Here is an 18,098-nt window from a genome sequence, read left to right as displayed (position 1 = left end):
TTGTTTGTAGGTGACCAAATACTTATTTTTCAACATAATTTGCAAATAAATTCTTTAAAAATCAGACCATGGGATTTTATGGATTTTTTTTTTCTCATTATGTCTCTCATAGTTGAGGTATACCTATAATGAAACTTACAGGCCTCTCTCATCTTTTTAAGTGGGGGAACTTGCACAATTGGTAGATGACTAAATACTTTTTTCCCCACTGTAATATGCAGAATTGATGTACATGGCCAGGATATCTCTGATAGAAGTTACAGTTCCTGATTTATTTTTTGCAAACACTGAAAAAATTGTAGAGCTTCAGTAAGGAAGATTTAGTTTGCAGTGTGTGTTCTCTAATGACTTATGCTGAATAGATTTCCATGTTTCATGATGACAATCTGCATATTTACTGGTTTATGTTCTTGCTTTACTTTGTGAGATTGGCAATGAGGTTATGATATTTATTTACCTTGTATTGACTGCCAAATTTCATCAAACATTTTTCATTTTGGAAAGCTGAGCATCATGGCAGGTGTACAGAGATGAACAAAGAGGTGGCATAATCTCACAAGCAATATGCTTAACTTGAACTAAGAAAATGGAGCACAAACATAGACAACATAGAACAACTAATTGACACCTTGTAATGTGCACAGTTAATGTGTTCTTAAAGAACTATAAATCCCAGAAATAAAGGAGAAAACTAAAAAAATTTAAAAGTAAAACAAACACATCATTCAATTTGCTAGGGCTTCTTTGAGATCCTGTAAAAACAGTATTGTAGAAATCTAGAAGCAGAGTCATTTCCCTGCTTAATTTTTCCATATTTTATATGCAGTGCCGTATGTTCACACTGCGGAATCTCTGCTTGCAGAGGAGATTCCATCTGGTGGCCGCCACCGAAAATACTTTGGCAGTAGGACGGCACAGCACTGTGCCCTCACCATTGACGGCTATGCAGTGCTCGCGGACTTCCGCGCAAAGAATGAACATGCTCCTTCTTTGCGTGGAAGAATTTCAGCGGCGGAATTGTCCAGTCTTGCGGAAGACCCATTCATACTGATGCTATGTTCACAGCACGTAATTTCACTCATGGAATTAGTTTGTCTAAAAATGGTTTGTGAACCCATTTTGGGAGGATTTCCCAGCACATACACCAAATGTAGAGTTGAAACATGTTTGGAACCTCACCCTAACTTGAGTTATAGTGGAGGCTTTTGACCATTTGTGCCGGAGTGTATGGAAACAAGGAATATAGAAGAAATACAAAGCTCTCACCAATGATGCAAAATCGTGTAGATTTATTGATCCATATGCACTATACAAAGAAATATATTGTGCTAGGGCTGTTCAAATGCTTATGACTTTGTAAAATGTATTAACTAGAAAACAGACGGTTTATGGGTTCACATATATCAGGCGTCGGGCATAGTTTCCCTCTGGCGTGCACCGGAGGGAAACCGATGCTAGAACTGATCACATTCATTTGAATGGGACAGTTCACAATCATCCAGCGTCTCAATTTTGACGCCGGATGGTTGGACAAGCCAGAGGGCACCGGACAGCTTGCTGCGTTCCCCTGTCCGCCGTCCAGAAATAATGGACGCCGGATGCCATACAACTGATGACAACTTGTCATCAGTTGTGTTATCAGTTGCGTCCAGATCTTGGCTGAGTTCACCTATGCCGAATGCTGGACATATGTGAACCCAGCCTTACTTCTCCAGATTTCTTCAGTAGATCTATCTTGAATATGTTACATCCTTGGCACAATGTTATGCTGATTGATGTTAATAGAACAATATAATAGAAACAATAATAAAAACAATAATAAAAAATGTAAAAATATTATATTAATATATAATATAACCTATCATTCTATCCTTGTGAATTGTAGAAAGATCGTTTTGCCATTTATGATGAATACTGCAGCAACCACGAAAAGGCACAGAAACTTCTTCTAGAACTTAACAAGATAAGAACAGTGCGGACCTTCCTGCTGGTAAGGAGTTCTGCTTCTGATACATAGGCTGCTGAATTATGGGCTCATCTTCTATCTGGGTGATTTCATTTTATTCTTCTGCGGGTATTTGCAGTATTTTCAGTTCAGGTCTATGGCAGGTTGGAAATGTTATGCTGTCTGTTATATATATTTTTTTTATTATTTAAAGCCTGTTGTAAAACTTGTAAAAGCGCGTACTACTTACAGCACTAGATTTACTCCTGGGACAGATTATATGACTACAGTATACCATTGTTCTTTTCTTTGTTTTTTATCATACAGTTTCACTATTCATTTTGTTCACTTATCTGAAAGATCAAATAGTTATTTGTATCGGACGCACTTTACCTTTTTTTTTCTAAAAGAGTTATGTGGTGATGCATGGGTTGAAATCTAAAATCCTACTAAATCCTACTAAAATTCCACTATGCAGCAGGTTTCCTTCCACTTTCCTTCGTTGTTGTCTGGGCACCCCTGTACCGCCTTTACAGTGTTACATTTGATCACCACTTCTTGATCTCTGCAGGCAAAGAGCGCAGTGACTCAAACTACATTTCCAATGAGTCACCGTTTAACCGGCCTGCCCGTTGCGCCCCGTCAAAATGACGTCCGTCAAACTCAGAAAAAAAAAACGAGAGTATGACAGCCGTTCTTTACGGAAGTGTGAATGTAGCCTAATTAAGCTTTATTTTGAAAGTCAAAACTATGAATAGATCCAACCTTTGACTCAAAAATGCACCCAAAACTGTATTTGGGATTTCAGACCCACTCTTACACTTTGTCATACCTTAAATGGGTACTCCGCTGCTTAGCATTTGGAACAAACTGTTCCAAACGCTTGAGCCTGTGATATCATAGCCCCACCCCCTCATGATTTCCCACCCCGTCGTCTCAATGCAAGTCTATGGGAGGGGGCTTTACGGCTGTCACGCCCCCTCCCATAGACTTGCATTGAGGGTGCTGGGCGTGACATCATGAGGGGGCGGGGCTATGACATCACAAGCTCCCGACGCCGTCTCCAGCATTCGGAACAGTTTGTTCCAAACGCTGAGCAGCAAAGTATCCCTTGAGGGGTTCAACAGAGCTTATTTATGAAAAAAGAAAAAACAGCACCACACCTGTCTGCAGATTTTGTGTAGTATTACATCTTTGCTCCATTCACTTCAATTGAACTGTGCTGCAATTTCACACACAACCTAAGGACAGGTGTGATGCTGTTTTTTGAAGATTTTTGAAGATTTAAGGTTTGTGTAGACATTTTTAAGCACTTTTTTTGTAATGTAGGTAAAATAAAAAAGATGACTTTGCAGATAGTTTTGATTCATTATATCCTACTATTTTGTTGATACAGCTCCCATGCATCTCCATGGTTACAGACTACACCCTTACAAACACTGTAGTCTGATCATGCTGTCCATGCATACTCCTGTTCATCTCTTCCCTACATCTTTGGTGAAGATGAATATGACTTCAGACAACATAGGGTTTGTGTGATGTCTCTAACCATGGAGCCACAAAAGTCTGCATAACAACTGTATACACAAAATGACTTTCTATTTTTAATCAAGACCCAAGTTGTGGCTTTCCTTTGCCTCCAGCGAAAATTTGGTTTGTGCCCCATCCCTGAATCTTAATACCCTTGTCACGAGACCTTGCACACCAGGCACGTGTCCTACCAGCCCCCACAGCTATGCCCCTGATCAAGACTATTATGCAAAGTTACTTTTCTTTTTATTTTATTTAATTTGAAAAGATAAATGTTTGCAAAGTGGACATGTTTTTGAATATTTCACTATTATACAATTATCTGCATGACATTATACTTAAAAGAGCGGTCTAGAGCAAATGTAACTGGTTTGCATATTAGTACTACAAAAAACTTTTTTATAAAAGGCAATCCATAAAATATCTTAAGATAGAGCTAGATGACAAACTAAATGTAGTAGGCAAAGCTTTATCATTGTGCAAGTTAATACTTCATCTTAATAGTGGGCATAAATCTCAGTTTCATGCGCTTAGATTTACAGCGCGTTGTCAGCACATTTTCCACCTTATGAAATCATTGTTTATCATGGATAAAGGTTAGACCTCAGAGTGTACTAAGTGTATTACCATCTTTGAGACTTGGAACATGAAATAAACAGTCGTGGCTTTAAATGTTGACACCCCTGAAATTTTTCAAGCAAATTAAGTATTTCTCACAGAAAAGGATGGCAGTAACACATTTTCTTTTGCTATACACATGTTTATTCCCTTTGTGTGTATTGGAACTAAACCAAAAAAGGGAGGGGAAAAAGCAAATTGGACATAATGTCACACCAAACTCCAAAAATGGTATAGACAAAATTATTGGCACCCTTAACTTAATATTTGAATGCAAACCCTTTGGAAAAAATAGGTGTTCAATGGGATTTAGATCTGGACTCATTGCTGCCACTTCAGAACTCTCCAGTGCTTTGTTGCCATCCATTTCTGGGTGCTTTTTGACATATGTTTGGGGTCATTGTCCTGCTGGAAGACCCAAGATGTCAGACGCAAACCCAGCTTTCTGACACTGCGCTGTACAGTTCGAAAAATCCATTGGTAATCCTCAGATTTCATGATGCCTTGTACACATTCAAGGCACCCAGTGCCAGAAGCAGCAAAACAACCCCAAAACATCATTGAACCTCCACCATATGTCACTGTAGGTACTGTGTTCTTTTCTTTGTAGGCCTCATTCTGTTTTCGGTAAACAGTAGAATGATGTGCTTTACCAAAAAGCTCTATCTTGGTCTCATCTGTCCACAAGATGTTTTCCCAGAAGGATTTTGGATTACTCAAGTTAATTTTGGCAAAATGTAGTCTTGTTTTTTTATGTCTCTGTGTCAGCAGTGGGGTCATCCTGGGTCTCCGGCCATAGCGTTTCATTTAATTTAAATGTGGAAGGATAGTTTGCGCTGACACTGATGCTTCCTGAGCCTGCAGGACAGCTTGAATATCTTTGGAACTTGTTTGGGGCTGCTTATCCACTATTCGGACTATCCTGCATTGACAACTTTCACCAATTTTTCTCTTCCGTCCATGCCCAGGGAGATTAACTACGGTGCCATGGGTTGCAAACTTCTTGATAATGTTGCGCACTGTGGACAAAGGTAAATTCAAATCTCTGGAGATAGACTTGTAACCATGAGATTGTTGATCTTTTTCCACAATTTTGGTTCTTAAGTCCTCAGACAGTTCTCTTCTCTTTCTGTTGCCCATACTTAGTGTGGCACACACAGACACACAATGCAGAGTGAACTTATCTCATATTTATCTGCTTTCAGGTGTAAAGGAGCATCACATGCTTGAAAAATCTTATTTTTCTACAATTTTGAAAGGGTGCCAATAATTTTGTCCAGCCCATTTTTGGAGTTTGGTGTGACATTATCTCCAATTTTCTTTTTTTCCTCACTTTTTTGGTTTAGTTCCAGTACACACAAAGGGAATAAACATGTGTATAACAAAACATGTGTTACTGCAATCCTTTTCTGTGAGAAATACCTAATTTTCTTGAAATATTTCAGGGGTGCCAACATTTACGCCCATAACTGTATTTATGATTGATTATCATGATTGATTCTATCCACGAGTGATACCGTTTTTGTAAAATACTTTTAAAAGTTATTACACTATTTTACTAACAGCTGAAAAATTGCTCCGGAATGCAATAGAATGCACACTGGTTGGCATTTGGTAAATAATAAACAGTAAAGCTCTATAGCAGTGGTCTCCAAACTGTAGACCTCCAGCAGTTCATAACTACAACTCCCAGCATGCCTGGACTTCCATTGACTGTCCAGGCATGCTGGGAGTTTAAGATTTGCAGTAGCTGGTATTGACAGGTTGTTATGACTGAAATAGAGTATGTGACACCAGGGTAGTGTTAACCTCCAAACGCCAAGGATAAGTAGCTTCCTGGGCCAAGCGCTGGGGTACTAAAGACCAGAGGTGCAGGGTTGCAAAAACTACAGGGTGGGCCATTTATATGGATACACCTTAATAAAATGGGAATGGTTGGTGATATGAACTTCCTGTTTGTGGCACATTAGTATATGTGAGGGGGGGAACTTTTCAAGATGGGTAGTGACCATGGCGGCCATTTTGAAGTCGGTCATTTTGAATCCAACTTTTGTTTTTTCAATAGGAAGAGGATCATGTGACATATCAAACTTATTGGAAATTTCACAAGAAAAACAATGATGTGCTTGGTTTTAACATAACTTTATTCTTTCATGAGTTATTTACAAGTTTCTGACCACTTATAAAATGTGTTCAATGTGCTGCCCATTGTGTTGGATTGTCAATGCAACCCTCTTCTCCCACTCTTCACACACTGATAGCAACACCGCAGGTGAAATGCTAGCACAGGCTTCCAGTATCCGTAGTTTCAGGTGCTGCACATCTCATATCTTCACAGCATAGACAATTGCTTTCAGATGACCCCAAAGATAAAAGTCCAAGGGGGTCAGATCGGGAGACCTTGGGGGCCATTCAACTGGCCCACGACGACCAATCCACTTTCCAGGAAACTGTTACATGATGATGTGTTTCCCTCTTTATGCACTGAAGCTGGCACGTTCCCTGAGTTTTTTCAGCAAGATGGTGCACCACCACATTATGGGTGTCAGGTCCGAGCATTCCTAGATGAACAGTTTCCTGGAAAAGGTCTTGCTGGCAGATGTTGCAGTCCATGCAGTATAACAGCAAACTTTGGTAGTGCAATAAATGGGGTAAAGTTGCATAGGATGTCACTTTAGGTCACTGAGCACTCTGGGACTTATAGTTGTGGTGCAGCTATGATGACTTAACTTGGCTTAACTGGACTTTAGGCTGACTTGGGAGACAACTAACACAGACTTGGGGTACTCCATGCTACATCCAAGGAATTGCTCACTGCCAGTGGTAAACTTTGACTTTTGGACCGTAGCTGCCAGAGGCTTTCTACTCTCGTTGTTTGACTTGTGCTATGGGGCCAGAACTATTCTAACATGTGCTTCAGGTTCCTCCCCCATTGTAATACCCTCAGAGAGATAGACCTGAGGCAAAGCTGGAAGCATTTGAGGCTGCACCCACCCGAACAGTGTTCAGAGAAGCAAATGGTGACTCTACTCTGGGACACCACATAGAAAGTATACAGCATTCTTGATCAGCTGCATGTCTGGTTCCTGTCATGGAGAATTGCCTCACTAGTTTGGGATGCACATAACCCATTTGAACACCATATTAATTTTTATCTATACTATTAAGTAGTTCTTGTAAATATGTACACAGTGAAACCTCTTTGAGATGACCACCCAATCTGTCACAGAAAATCTGGTCTGGATATGGAGGTGGTCTCATCAAAGAGGTGATCTTTTGGAGTGGTTTCACTATATTTTTATACAGTGGGGATCAAAAGTTTGGGCACCCCAGGTAAAAAAATGTATTCATGTGCATAAAGAAGCCAAGGAAAGATGGAAAAATCTCCAAAAGGCATCAAATTACAGATTAGACATTCTTATATGTCAACAAAAGTTATATTTTATTTCCATCATTTACACTTTCAAAATAACAGAAAACAAAAAAATGGCGTCTGCAAAAGTTTGGGCACCCTGTAGAGTTAATATCTTGTACTGCCCCCTTTGGCAAGTATCACAGCTTGTAAACGCTTTTTGTAACCAGCCAAGAGTCTTTCAATTCTTGCTTGAGGTATCTTTGCCCATTCTTCCTTACAAAAGTCTTCTAGTTCTTTGAGATTTCTGGGCTGTCTGTCACGCACTGCTCTTTTAAGGTCTATCCATAGATTTTCAATTATGTTGAGGTCAGGAGATTGTGAAGGCCATGGCAAAACCTTCAGTTTACACCACTTGATGTAATCCCCCGTGGATTTTGAAGTGTGTTTAGGATCATTATCCATTTGTAGAAGCCATTCTCTCTTTAACTTCAGCTTTTTCACAGATGGCATCAAGTTAGGATCCAAAATTTGCTGAAATTTTATTGAATCCATTTTTCATTCTACTCGTGAGATGTTCCCTGTGCCACTGGCTGCAATACAACCCCAAAGCATGATTGATCCACCCCAATGCTTAACAGTTGGACAGAAGTTCTTTTCATTAAATTCTGTTCCCCTTCTTCTCCAAACGTACCTTTGCTCATTCCTGCCAAAAAGTTAAATTTTAACCTCATCGGTCCACAGTACTGGTTTCCAAAATGCATCAGGCTTGTCTATATGTTCATTTGCAAAGTTCAAACGCTGATTTTTGTGGTGAGGACTTAGAAGAGGTTTTCTTCTGATGACTCTTCCATGAAGACCATATTTGTACAAGTATCTCTTTATAGGGGAATAGTGTACCACAACTCCAGTGTCTGCCAGATCTTTCTGGAGGGATTGTGCAGTCAAACGTGGGTTTTGAACAGTTTTTCTCACAATCCTGCGAGCTGTTCTGTCTGATATTTTTATTGGTCTTCCAGATCTTGCTTCAACTTCCACTGTTCCTGATGACTGCCATTTCTTAATTGCATTCTGAACAGAGGATATTGACATCTGAAAACGTTTTGCTATCTTCTTATAGCCTTCTCCAGCTTTGTGAGCATCAACTATTTTCAGTTTAAGATTTCTAGACAACTGCTTAGAAGAACCCATGGTGCTGATTGTTGGGGCAAGGTCAGATGAGTCTGGGCATTTAAAACCTTTGAGATTGACATCACCTGGTCTTCCCAGATGATGATTGAGAACAATCCATGACACTGGCAGGTCTCAGCTTTCTAAAGGGGGCAGCACATGCTATAAGTTCTGCAGGGTGCCCAAACTTTTGCAGACGCCATTTTTTTGTTTTCTGTTATTTTGAAAGTGTAAATGATGGAAATAAAATCTAACTTTTGTTGACATATTATAAGAATGTCTAATCTGTAATTTGATGCCTTTTGGAGATTTTTCCATCTTTCCTTGGCTTCTTTATGCACATTAATACAAATTTTTGCCTGGAGTGCCCAAACTTTTGATCCCCACTATATGCTGTATTAATGGAGTTGGAGCTGTTGGGTGAGTCATTGGCAGCTGGGGGTTGTATGGAAGACATCTAGAATAACACATGGATGCCTTGATTCAAATATAGCTGCTCTCTGCTTTGGCTCATAGAAGGGGCCCATTCAGAAGTTATCCAGGATTTGACAAACAGAGCTGATTTCTTCCAAAAAGAGTGTCACACCTGTCCTCAGGGTGTGTGTTGTATTTCAGCTCAGTTCCATTAAAGTGAATAGAGACATGTTGTAATATCACGCTCAACCTGAGGACAGGTGTGGTGCTGTTTTTGAAGAAAAAAAAACTGTGGTTATATATTTCCAGTATACACACCCACTTACAATGATTTGGTAATTTATTATTTTGGTGACTAACATTCCCTTTAAAGTGTACTTGTATTGTCAAAAGAACTAGAGCTGTTTTTTTTAGCGGTACAATGGTTGTTTTACGGCTCAAAAATTGGTCATAAAATGGCTAAAAAAATTGACCAAAAATTTGTCAAATGCAAGGATTGACTGAAAAAAAAAGAATGAATCAAATCAGTTGGTCAGTTTTTAGTCAGTTTTAAAAAAAAATTTAAAATTATTATTATTATTTTTTTTTTTGTGAGACTCAAAAACTGACTGGTAAAAACAGTGTGGGAACATAATATATCTGCTCTTGCCTGTGTAGTAAGGCCTTCTTCACAAGGTGGGATTTTCTAGCAGAATTCAGTGAAGAAATTCTGCACACAATTTCAGTTGGAGCAAAGTCCCACTGTTTTCAATGGGATTCTGCTGCACTGTGCACACAATGAAATTTCGGCAGCAGAAATATCTGCTGCGGAAATTTCGATTCTGGTCTCCACAGAAAGAACTGACTTGTCAATTCTTTCTGCGGAATCCACTCCAAAATGCATTGCTGTCTATGGGGATGGCAGATTTCCGAGCGGTCACACTGCTGGCATCTTTGTCGGCATCCGCTGCCGGCCATAGCCGCATCCCAGATATACAAGAATGTATGTAACAACAGGAGGACATTAATACTGTATATACTTGAGTATAAGCCGACCCGAATATAAGCCGAGGCCCCTAACTTCTCCCCAAAAACCCAGGAAAAGTTATTGACTATAAGCCTAGGGTGGAAAATACATCATCCCCCCATGTCATCACAACCCCCCCCCCCGTCATCATCCAGACCCCCATCATCATCCCCCCCCCCCTTTGTCATCACCCCCTTTAGTTTTCTACTCACCTCCCCTCGGTGGGAAGGAAGGGTGAGCTGGTCCGGGCCATCTATGCTGCAGGGACCGTCCGGTGGGGAGGGTTAGTCGTTCCGGGCTGTCCATTTTCACCGGGGGGGGGCTCTTCTCCACTCTCCGGGCTCGGCCTCGGACTAGTGACGTTACCTTGACGACGCACAGGGACGCACATGAACGTCCCTGTGCGTCGTCGTCAAGGCCGGGCCCGGAGCGTGGAGAAGAGGGCCCTCCCCGGTGAAAATGGACAGCCCGGAACGACTAACCCTACCTACCGGACGGTCCCTGCAGCATAGATGGCCCTGATCAGCTCACCCTTCCTTCCCACCAAGGGGAGGTGAGTAGAAAACTAAAGGGGGTATCTGGATGATGACGAATGCCTCAGTGGTCTTCAACCTGCAGACCTCCAGAGGTTTCAAAACTACAACTCCCAGCATGCCCGGACAGCCGATGGCGGATTTGGAGGTCCGCAGGTTGAAGACCACTGAGAAGGGATTGACAGGCGGAGAGTTCACTCGAGTATAAGCCGAGGGGGGGGGGGGGGCGTTTTCAGCACAAAAAATTGTGCTGAAAAACTCGGCTTATACGCAAGTATATACAGTGTACATAATAAATCCAACCTTCCAATGCAATCTATAGTGGCAGATTGCAATAACCCTACACAGTCTTCATTGCAGAACCGATCTGAAGACAATTTGCTTCTATTGTTTTTATTTTCATGTGAAATAAGATATGCATATAATAAACACATTCCTTTTTAGCATTTGTTAGCAAATAGTTACTGTTAGACCAGTAAACCACATATAAACATAAAAGCATCCTGCAAGCACACATTGCAGACGCCCATGGTTTAATATCATAGCATGGAAAAAGTGAATGACAAGGCTAAAGATTTGCCTGAAAACTGGATGTGTTTTTGTGCTTTCAGAACTGCATGCTCCTGGGTGGACGGAAAAACACAGATGTTCCACTGGAAGGATATTTAGTTGCACCAATCCAGAGAATATGCAAGTACCCACTTCTTTTGAGAGTAAGTACGCATTAGTTGCTAGGGGATGATATTAGACACGAGGAGCATGTTGCTCAGTCTATTTAAATCTCTTTCATGCGATCGCTTCCCTTCTTTATAACAGGCCATGTATTATGCCGAGCAAAACTTGGCACAAAGGGGTTGCATCTAGCCTTGACCATTGTGGTGCCATCTCATCAATGCAAAGCCCACCTTTATATTCGGCTTCTTCATCTGCATACCTTAGAATACGTCTTGCCCATGTGGACTGTGTGTTTTAAAGATTTATGTTGTGTTACATTTCATATTTATAATTCACGAAACAAATAGAAAAAACTTGAAAAGTACCTATAATAATTTTACTTAGTACCTAATCCTGATTATTTATGTATATATTTTTTTGTGTCTAGGAACCTATATTTCTCTAATAAATACCTTCTTTCTGTTGCTCACTTAGTTTGTCCTCCTGTGCTTTAAAGGGGGCGTGTTCTCACTCTGCACGACTCATCTTCCTCCCTAAGTCTGCTGTGCTGTGCTGGGTCTCTTAATCCAATCACTGCAGGCTGCTCTGTTACCTCCTCTTCTGTTTCCATGCTATAGTCTGATAGGACAGGAGTGAGCACAGAGGAGTGCTAGTTCTGCCCTCACTTCCTGAACTTTGTCCCAGCTTGTGCTTCAGCTTGGATAAAGATGATGCGGCACTGGATTATTTTCTTGATGCTATAGGGACCCTCGTTGTTATTTTTTTTACAAGTCATGAGTTCTATAAAAAATAAATAAAATTGTCTTATGAAGTATATTAGAAAGGTTAATGTTTTGCCAAAATGTACAACATATAAAGAGTTTTTGAATCTGACAGTGCCCATTTAAGGGTTCTCTTATCTTGAGCGTGCTTGGAGTTGTATCTTTGCAACATCCACAATTTGGAGACCCCCGATATATCTGATCAAGGGTGGAGTGACTATCTATGCCCACATCAAGACTGAAAAGACAAGGTTACTCAACTATTTTTAGAACTTCCGTAGATTTAAAGGGGTACTTCACTGGAATTTTTCTTTTTTTCTTTTTTAAATCAACAGATGACATTACGTTAAAAAGATTTGTAAATGACTTCTATTTAAAAATATTAATCCTTCCAGTACTTATCAGCTGCTGTATGTTCCAGAGGAAGTTCTTTCTTTTTGAATTTCATTTCTGTCTGACCACAGTGCTCTCTGCTGACACCTCTGTCCATTTTGAACTGTCAAGAGTAGGAGAAAATCCCCATAGCAAACCTCTCCTGCTCTGGACAGTTTCTAAAATGGACAGGAGGTGTCAGCAGAGAGCACTGTGGTCAGACAGAAAGGAAATTCAAAAAGAAAATAACTTCCTGTGGAGCATACAGCAGCTGATAAGTACTGGAAGGATTACGATTTTTAAATAGAAGTAATTTACACATTTGTTTTACTTTCTGGCACCAGTTGATAAAAAAATTTTTTTTCCAGGGGAGTACCCCTTTAACCCCTTAAGGACTCAGCCCATTTTGGTCTTAAGGACTTTTTACTTTTTCATTTTTTCCTCCTCGCCTTCTAAAAATCATAACTCTTTTATATTGTCATCCACAGACTAGTATGAGGGCTTGTTTTTTGCGCGACCAGTTGTCCTTTGTAATGACATCACTCATTATATCATAAAATGTATGGCGCAACCAAAAAACACTATTTTTGTGGGGAAATTAAAACGAAAAACGCAATTTTGCTAATTTTGGAAGGTTTTGTTTTCACGCCGTACAATTTATGGTAAAAATGACATGTGTTCTTTATTCTGAAGGTCAATACGATTAAAATGATACCCATTATTATATACTTTTATATTATTGTTGTGCTTAAAAAAAATCACAAACTTTTTAACCAAATTAGTACGTTTATAATCCCTTTATTTTGATGACCTCTAACTTTTTTATTTTTCCGTATAAGTGGCAGTATTGGGGCTCATTTTTTGCGCCATGATTTGTACTTTTTTTTTATACCACATTTGCATATAAAAAACTTTTAATACATCTTTTATAATTTTTTTTTAAATAAAATGTATAAAAAAAGTAGGAATTTTGGACTTTTTTTTTTTTTTCGTTCACGCCGTTCACCATATGGGATCATTAACATTTTATTTTAATAGTTCAGACATTTACGCACGCGGCGATACCAAATATGTCTATAAAAAATGTTTTTTACGCTTTTTGGGGGTAAAATAGGAAAAAACGGACGTTTTACTTTTTTATTGGGGGAGGGGATTTTTCACTTTTTTTTTTACTTTTACTTTTACATTTTTTTACACTTTTTTTTACACTTGAATAGTCCCCATAGGGGACTATTCATAGCAATACCATGATTGCTAATACTGATCTGTTCTATGTATAGGACATAGAACAGATCACTATTATCGGTCATCTCCTGCTCTGGTCTGCTCGATCACAGACCAGAGCAGGAGACGCTGGGAGCTGGACGGAGGAAGGAGAGGGGACCTCCGTCCGGCGTCCTGAATGATCGGATGCCCGCAGCAGCGCTGCGGGCGATCCAATCGTTCATTTAAATCGTGAACTGCCGCAGATGCCGGGATCTGTATTGATCCCGGCATCTGAGGGGTTAATGGCGGGCTCCCGCGAGATCGCGAGTGTCGGCCATTGCCGGCGGGTCCCTGGCTGCGATCAGCAGCCGGGATCAGCCGCGCATGACACGAGCATCGCTCCGATGCCCGCGGTTATGCACAGGACGTAAATGTACGTCCTGGTGCGTTAAGTACCACCTTACCAGGACGTACATTTACGTCCTGCGTCCTTAAGGGGTTAAATAAGGTGATTAGCTATTCATTCACTCTTGTTTGCATGTGTCAGCTATTTTGCTTGATGACACATGATTCAGGTGTCAAATATGCCATACATTTGTAAGACTGAAAAATTCCTTTAAAAAAACACTCATTTTTTGTGTATGCCTTGTGCATACCTGTTTGACCCAAGACAGACATCAACTGACACACATTAAAGAGATACTCCGGGTACTCCTGTCTGTGTCTGGATTGCTAGGGGGGTTTGCTCCTACTCTGGACAGTTCCTGACATGGACAGAAGTGTCAACAGAGAGCACTATGGTCAGACTGAAAAGAAATTCACAACTCCCTCTGGAGCATACAGCAGCTGATAAGTACTGGAAGTATTACGATTTTTTAATTGAAGTAATTTACAAATCTGTTTAACTTTCTGCCACCAGTTGATTTGAAAAAAAAAAAAAAAAAAAAAAAAGAAATGTTTCCCACTGGGGTTCCCCTATAAGCTTGGTAACTTTTAAACTTGTGATCACATGACCAACCAAGTTAGAGTAGGAAACGCATGCAGCCGTGTTGGAGTGAAACAAATGGTGCTGTACAACTAATGATGGTGCATACTATGGGCAACAAGAAAAAAGAAACAACGTGCTTCTTTAAGGCCTCTTATACCTAAGTGTATTTTGCATCAATAGTATTCCCATTTTTAGCAGTTAATGTTTTTAGCGCTGTTTACGTAGCCATATAAAATACACATTGGGGGAGAGTTATCAAAAGTCGTGCAGAGGAAAAGTTGACCAGTTGCCCAAAGCAACCAATCTGATCGCTTCTTTCATTTTTAAAAAGGCATCTGAAAAATAAAAGAAGCAAGCTGATTGGTTACAAGGGCAACTGGTCCACTTTTCCTATGGACAGGTTTTAATAAATTTCCCCCTGTACTTTAAAAATTTCTCATGTGCTGCTTTGGAATTCTGCTGAGAGGGATTAAAATATGGATGCATCTGTAAATGTTTCATATTGCTCTGTATTTTGTCATCATTTCCATTTATTTTATCATACGTTTTTTCAAAATGTAATACAATTTCCTGACTAGAAGACGGTCCATCAGTAATTAACTGTACTGTAAGATATGGATGAAATACTGATGACATACTGATGGGATATTATCTGAAATATATCCATATTAGTCTGGATTCACATATATCAGTTGTCCCGCACAGTTTCCCTCTGGCGTGCACCGGAGGGAAACTGGTGCTAGAACTGATCCCATTCATTTGAATGGGACAGTTCACAATCATCCAGCGTCTCAATTTTGACGCCGGGTGGTTGGACATGCCGGACGGCACCGGACAACGTGCATCAGTTGTGTGGTATGCAGCGTCCATTGATACTGGCACTGGACAGGGGAACGCAGCTTGCTGCGTTACCCTGTTCAGTGCCAGAATCAATGGACGCTGGATGTCATACAACTGATGACAACTGGTGCATGTTGTCATAAGTTGCATTGAGATTTAGGCTGAGTTCACCTATGCCGGATGATGGACATAGGTGAACCCAGCCTTACAGACCCGTATTATGGATGTATTCCTATACCCTTGTATGTGTATATGTTCATATGTGAACCCAGCCTTACAGATCCGTATTATGGATGTATTCCTATACCCTTGTGTGTATATGTTCATATGTGAACCCAGCCTTACAGACCCGTATTATGGATGTATTCCTATACCCTTGTGTGTATATGTTCATATGTGAACCCAGCCTTACAGACCTGTGTCATGGACGTATTCCTATACCCTCATGTGTGTATATGTTCATATGTGAACCCAGCCTTACAGACCTGTATTATGGACGTATTCCCATACCCTCGTGTGTGTGTGTGTATGTTCATATGTGAACCCAGCCTTACACACCCATATTATGGACGTATTCCTATACCTTCCTGTGTGTGTATATGTTACAGTCAATAGATGCCTTTCCAGTAAAGGCCTTTTCATGACATATTTTTATACCTTGCCTTAATAGTGATTGTCTTTCTGTATTCTGCCTAGGTATACTTTATATACAATGTCTAGGGAAAGTATATAGCATAATGAAATAATAAAACCAGACATCTCTTACTTTCCTAAAAAACGCTGGCCATTCTGAATATTCCTTGGGAATTCACACTTTGACAGATGGAGAAGCTTTAATTTTTGCCTTCATTTTTCAACAGGAATTACTGAAGAGGACCCCAAAGAGACATCGTGATTTCACGTCTGTGGTGGAGGCTTTGCAGGCAATGAAGGCTGTGTGCTCCAACATCAATGAGGCTAAGAGACAGATGGAAAAACTAGAAGTGCTGGAGGAATGGCAGAGCCATATAGAGGGATGGGAGGTGAATCACTGGCTAATAGTGTTATAATAGTATCACACTGCTCAGTCATAGATTATTTTCATGAAATTCATAGATTTTTATTTTTCTTCAACCCAGGTACCAGCTGCAGAGATTATTAGTGCCATTTATATTGTTTAGTGCCTCTGAATTACAGTCTCCCTTATTCTAAATGGATTGGCTTTGGACAGAAACACATTGGTGGCACAATATTAGGATACACTACTAATGGGTTCAACTTCTGTCAGCCCCCATTGATTTCTAGAAGAAAACGGCCTCTCTGGCCTCTGTTTAGGTTTGAGTTTTAACCCTTCGACTGCAAGGACAATATTCAATTTCTGAAACATATCAGCACATATTCACCAAAAATACAACAGAAAATGTCATGATCCAATAACCAGTAAACAAATGATCTTGGTGGATTGAGGGATAAGATGTGGACTTGCTCATTGTATGACAGTTTTAGTTAAAAAAAAAAAAACAATGACCCAGATTTATCATACTGTGTGAGAGAAAAAATTGAGTGATTTTACCCCAGCAGCCAATCACAGCTCAGCTAACGAGTTCTGGTAAAGTGAAAGCTGAGCTGTGATTGGCTGCTGTTTCCCACATCACTACAGGTAAAAAACGACTCATACAGAGCCAGGAAGTAAAACTTTTGCTGCTACTCCCAACTTTAGACAAGTGCTGTACCCTGAATATTTCACAACAAATGTATGAACCCTGGTCAATAGAAAGCCATTATATTCTAGAAACCTGCTTATTGAACATTAAAGGCATTTCCTAAAAAAAATATCCCATTAATATCAGGGGTGAAACAACCCCTGTTCATGGAAAACCATTATACTACAGAGATCTCAGCACTCAGCAAACCTAATTGATTGACCTTGCTTGACAGCCATTGTACCATTGTATTACTGGTGTTTACAGCATATAACTTATAGAAGTAAAGAACCCAGTTACTATTCTTACCTGTCTATGGTGTGTTTATGGAGAGATGTATTGGTTAGAGATTGTTTAGAGAATTACCCCTAATTGGCCATTTATTCGATTCAGATTTAATGGAGGATTTGGATTCAGGTGAACACTGACTGGGCTTCATAGAGAGCACCGGATCCAATGACTGTATTAGTAAGTGTAAGAGCCCTATTACACAGGGCAATTATTGACCAAACGGGCTAATGTCGCCCTTTGTAAGATGTTGAGCGTCCAGCCGGCAAACAAGCAAATGCTTATTTGTTGGCTAATCGTATCATTTTGACAGGTCCTCATTTATCATAATGTGTGATAATGAATGTGTGTGCCAATTAATGGTAGACAAAGGGCCACACGAATGATCCATTGATCGCTTATACAGTCCTACTTTCACAATAGTAATTTCTTGAAATAAACAAATTTCATTCAGTGTACTGATCAGTAAGCATAGGAGCAGAGAGTCCTGTCTTTCACAGGACTCCCTGCTCCTGTACAGACTTTTTCTATTAAAGCGGTATTCCAGGATTTTTTTTTTTTATTTGACTATACTACAGTGGCTGTAAAGTTAGTGTAGTTCATAATATAGTGTCTGTACCTGTGTGTGACGGTTTTCTCACAATTCTTCTGTGATTTGCACCCCAATATTTATTTTTACCAGCATACAAAATTACTGTTGTCTCAGATTTTTCCCAGG

General features: G+C 40.0%; 1 protein-coding gene across 2 annotated transcripts in view; it reads left to right on the top strand.

Moving 5' to 3' along the window:
- The window catches only part of PREX2 (phosphatidylinositol-3,4,5-trisphosphate dependent Rac exchange factor 2), a 367,011-nt gene that overhangs the window by 107,380 nt on the left and 241,533 nt on the right, over nucleotides 1-18,098 (top strand). For both annotated transcript variants that reach the window (XM_056522123.1, XM_056522124.1), the window contains exons 4-6: nucleotides 1,886-1,990; nucleotides 11,180-11,281; nucleotides 16,271-16,432. In XM_056522123.1, the coding sequence (XP_056378098.1) occupies nucleotides 1,886-1,990; nucleotides 11,180-11,281; nucleotides 16,271-16,432 (369 nt within the window). The remainder of the gene's footprint in view (nucleotides 1-1,885; nucleotides 1,991-11,179; nucleotides 11,282-16,270; nucleotides 16,433-18,098) is intronic.

The sequence above is a fragment of the Hyla sarda genome, chromosome 5, assembly GCF_029499605.1.
Source record: "Hyla sarda isolate aHylSar1 chromosome 5, aHylSar1.hap1, whole genome shotgun sequence".
In the NCBI taxonomy this organism is placed as follows: domain Eukaryota; kingdom Metazoa; phylum Chordata; class Amphibia; order Anura; family Hylidae; genus Hyla; species Hyla sarda.
This window is presented reverse-complemented; position numbering and strand designations above follow the sequence as displayed.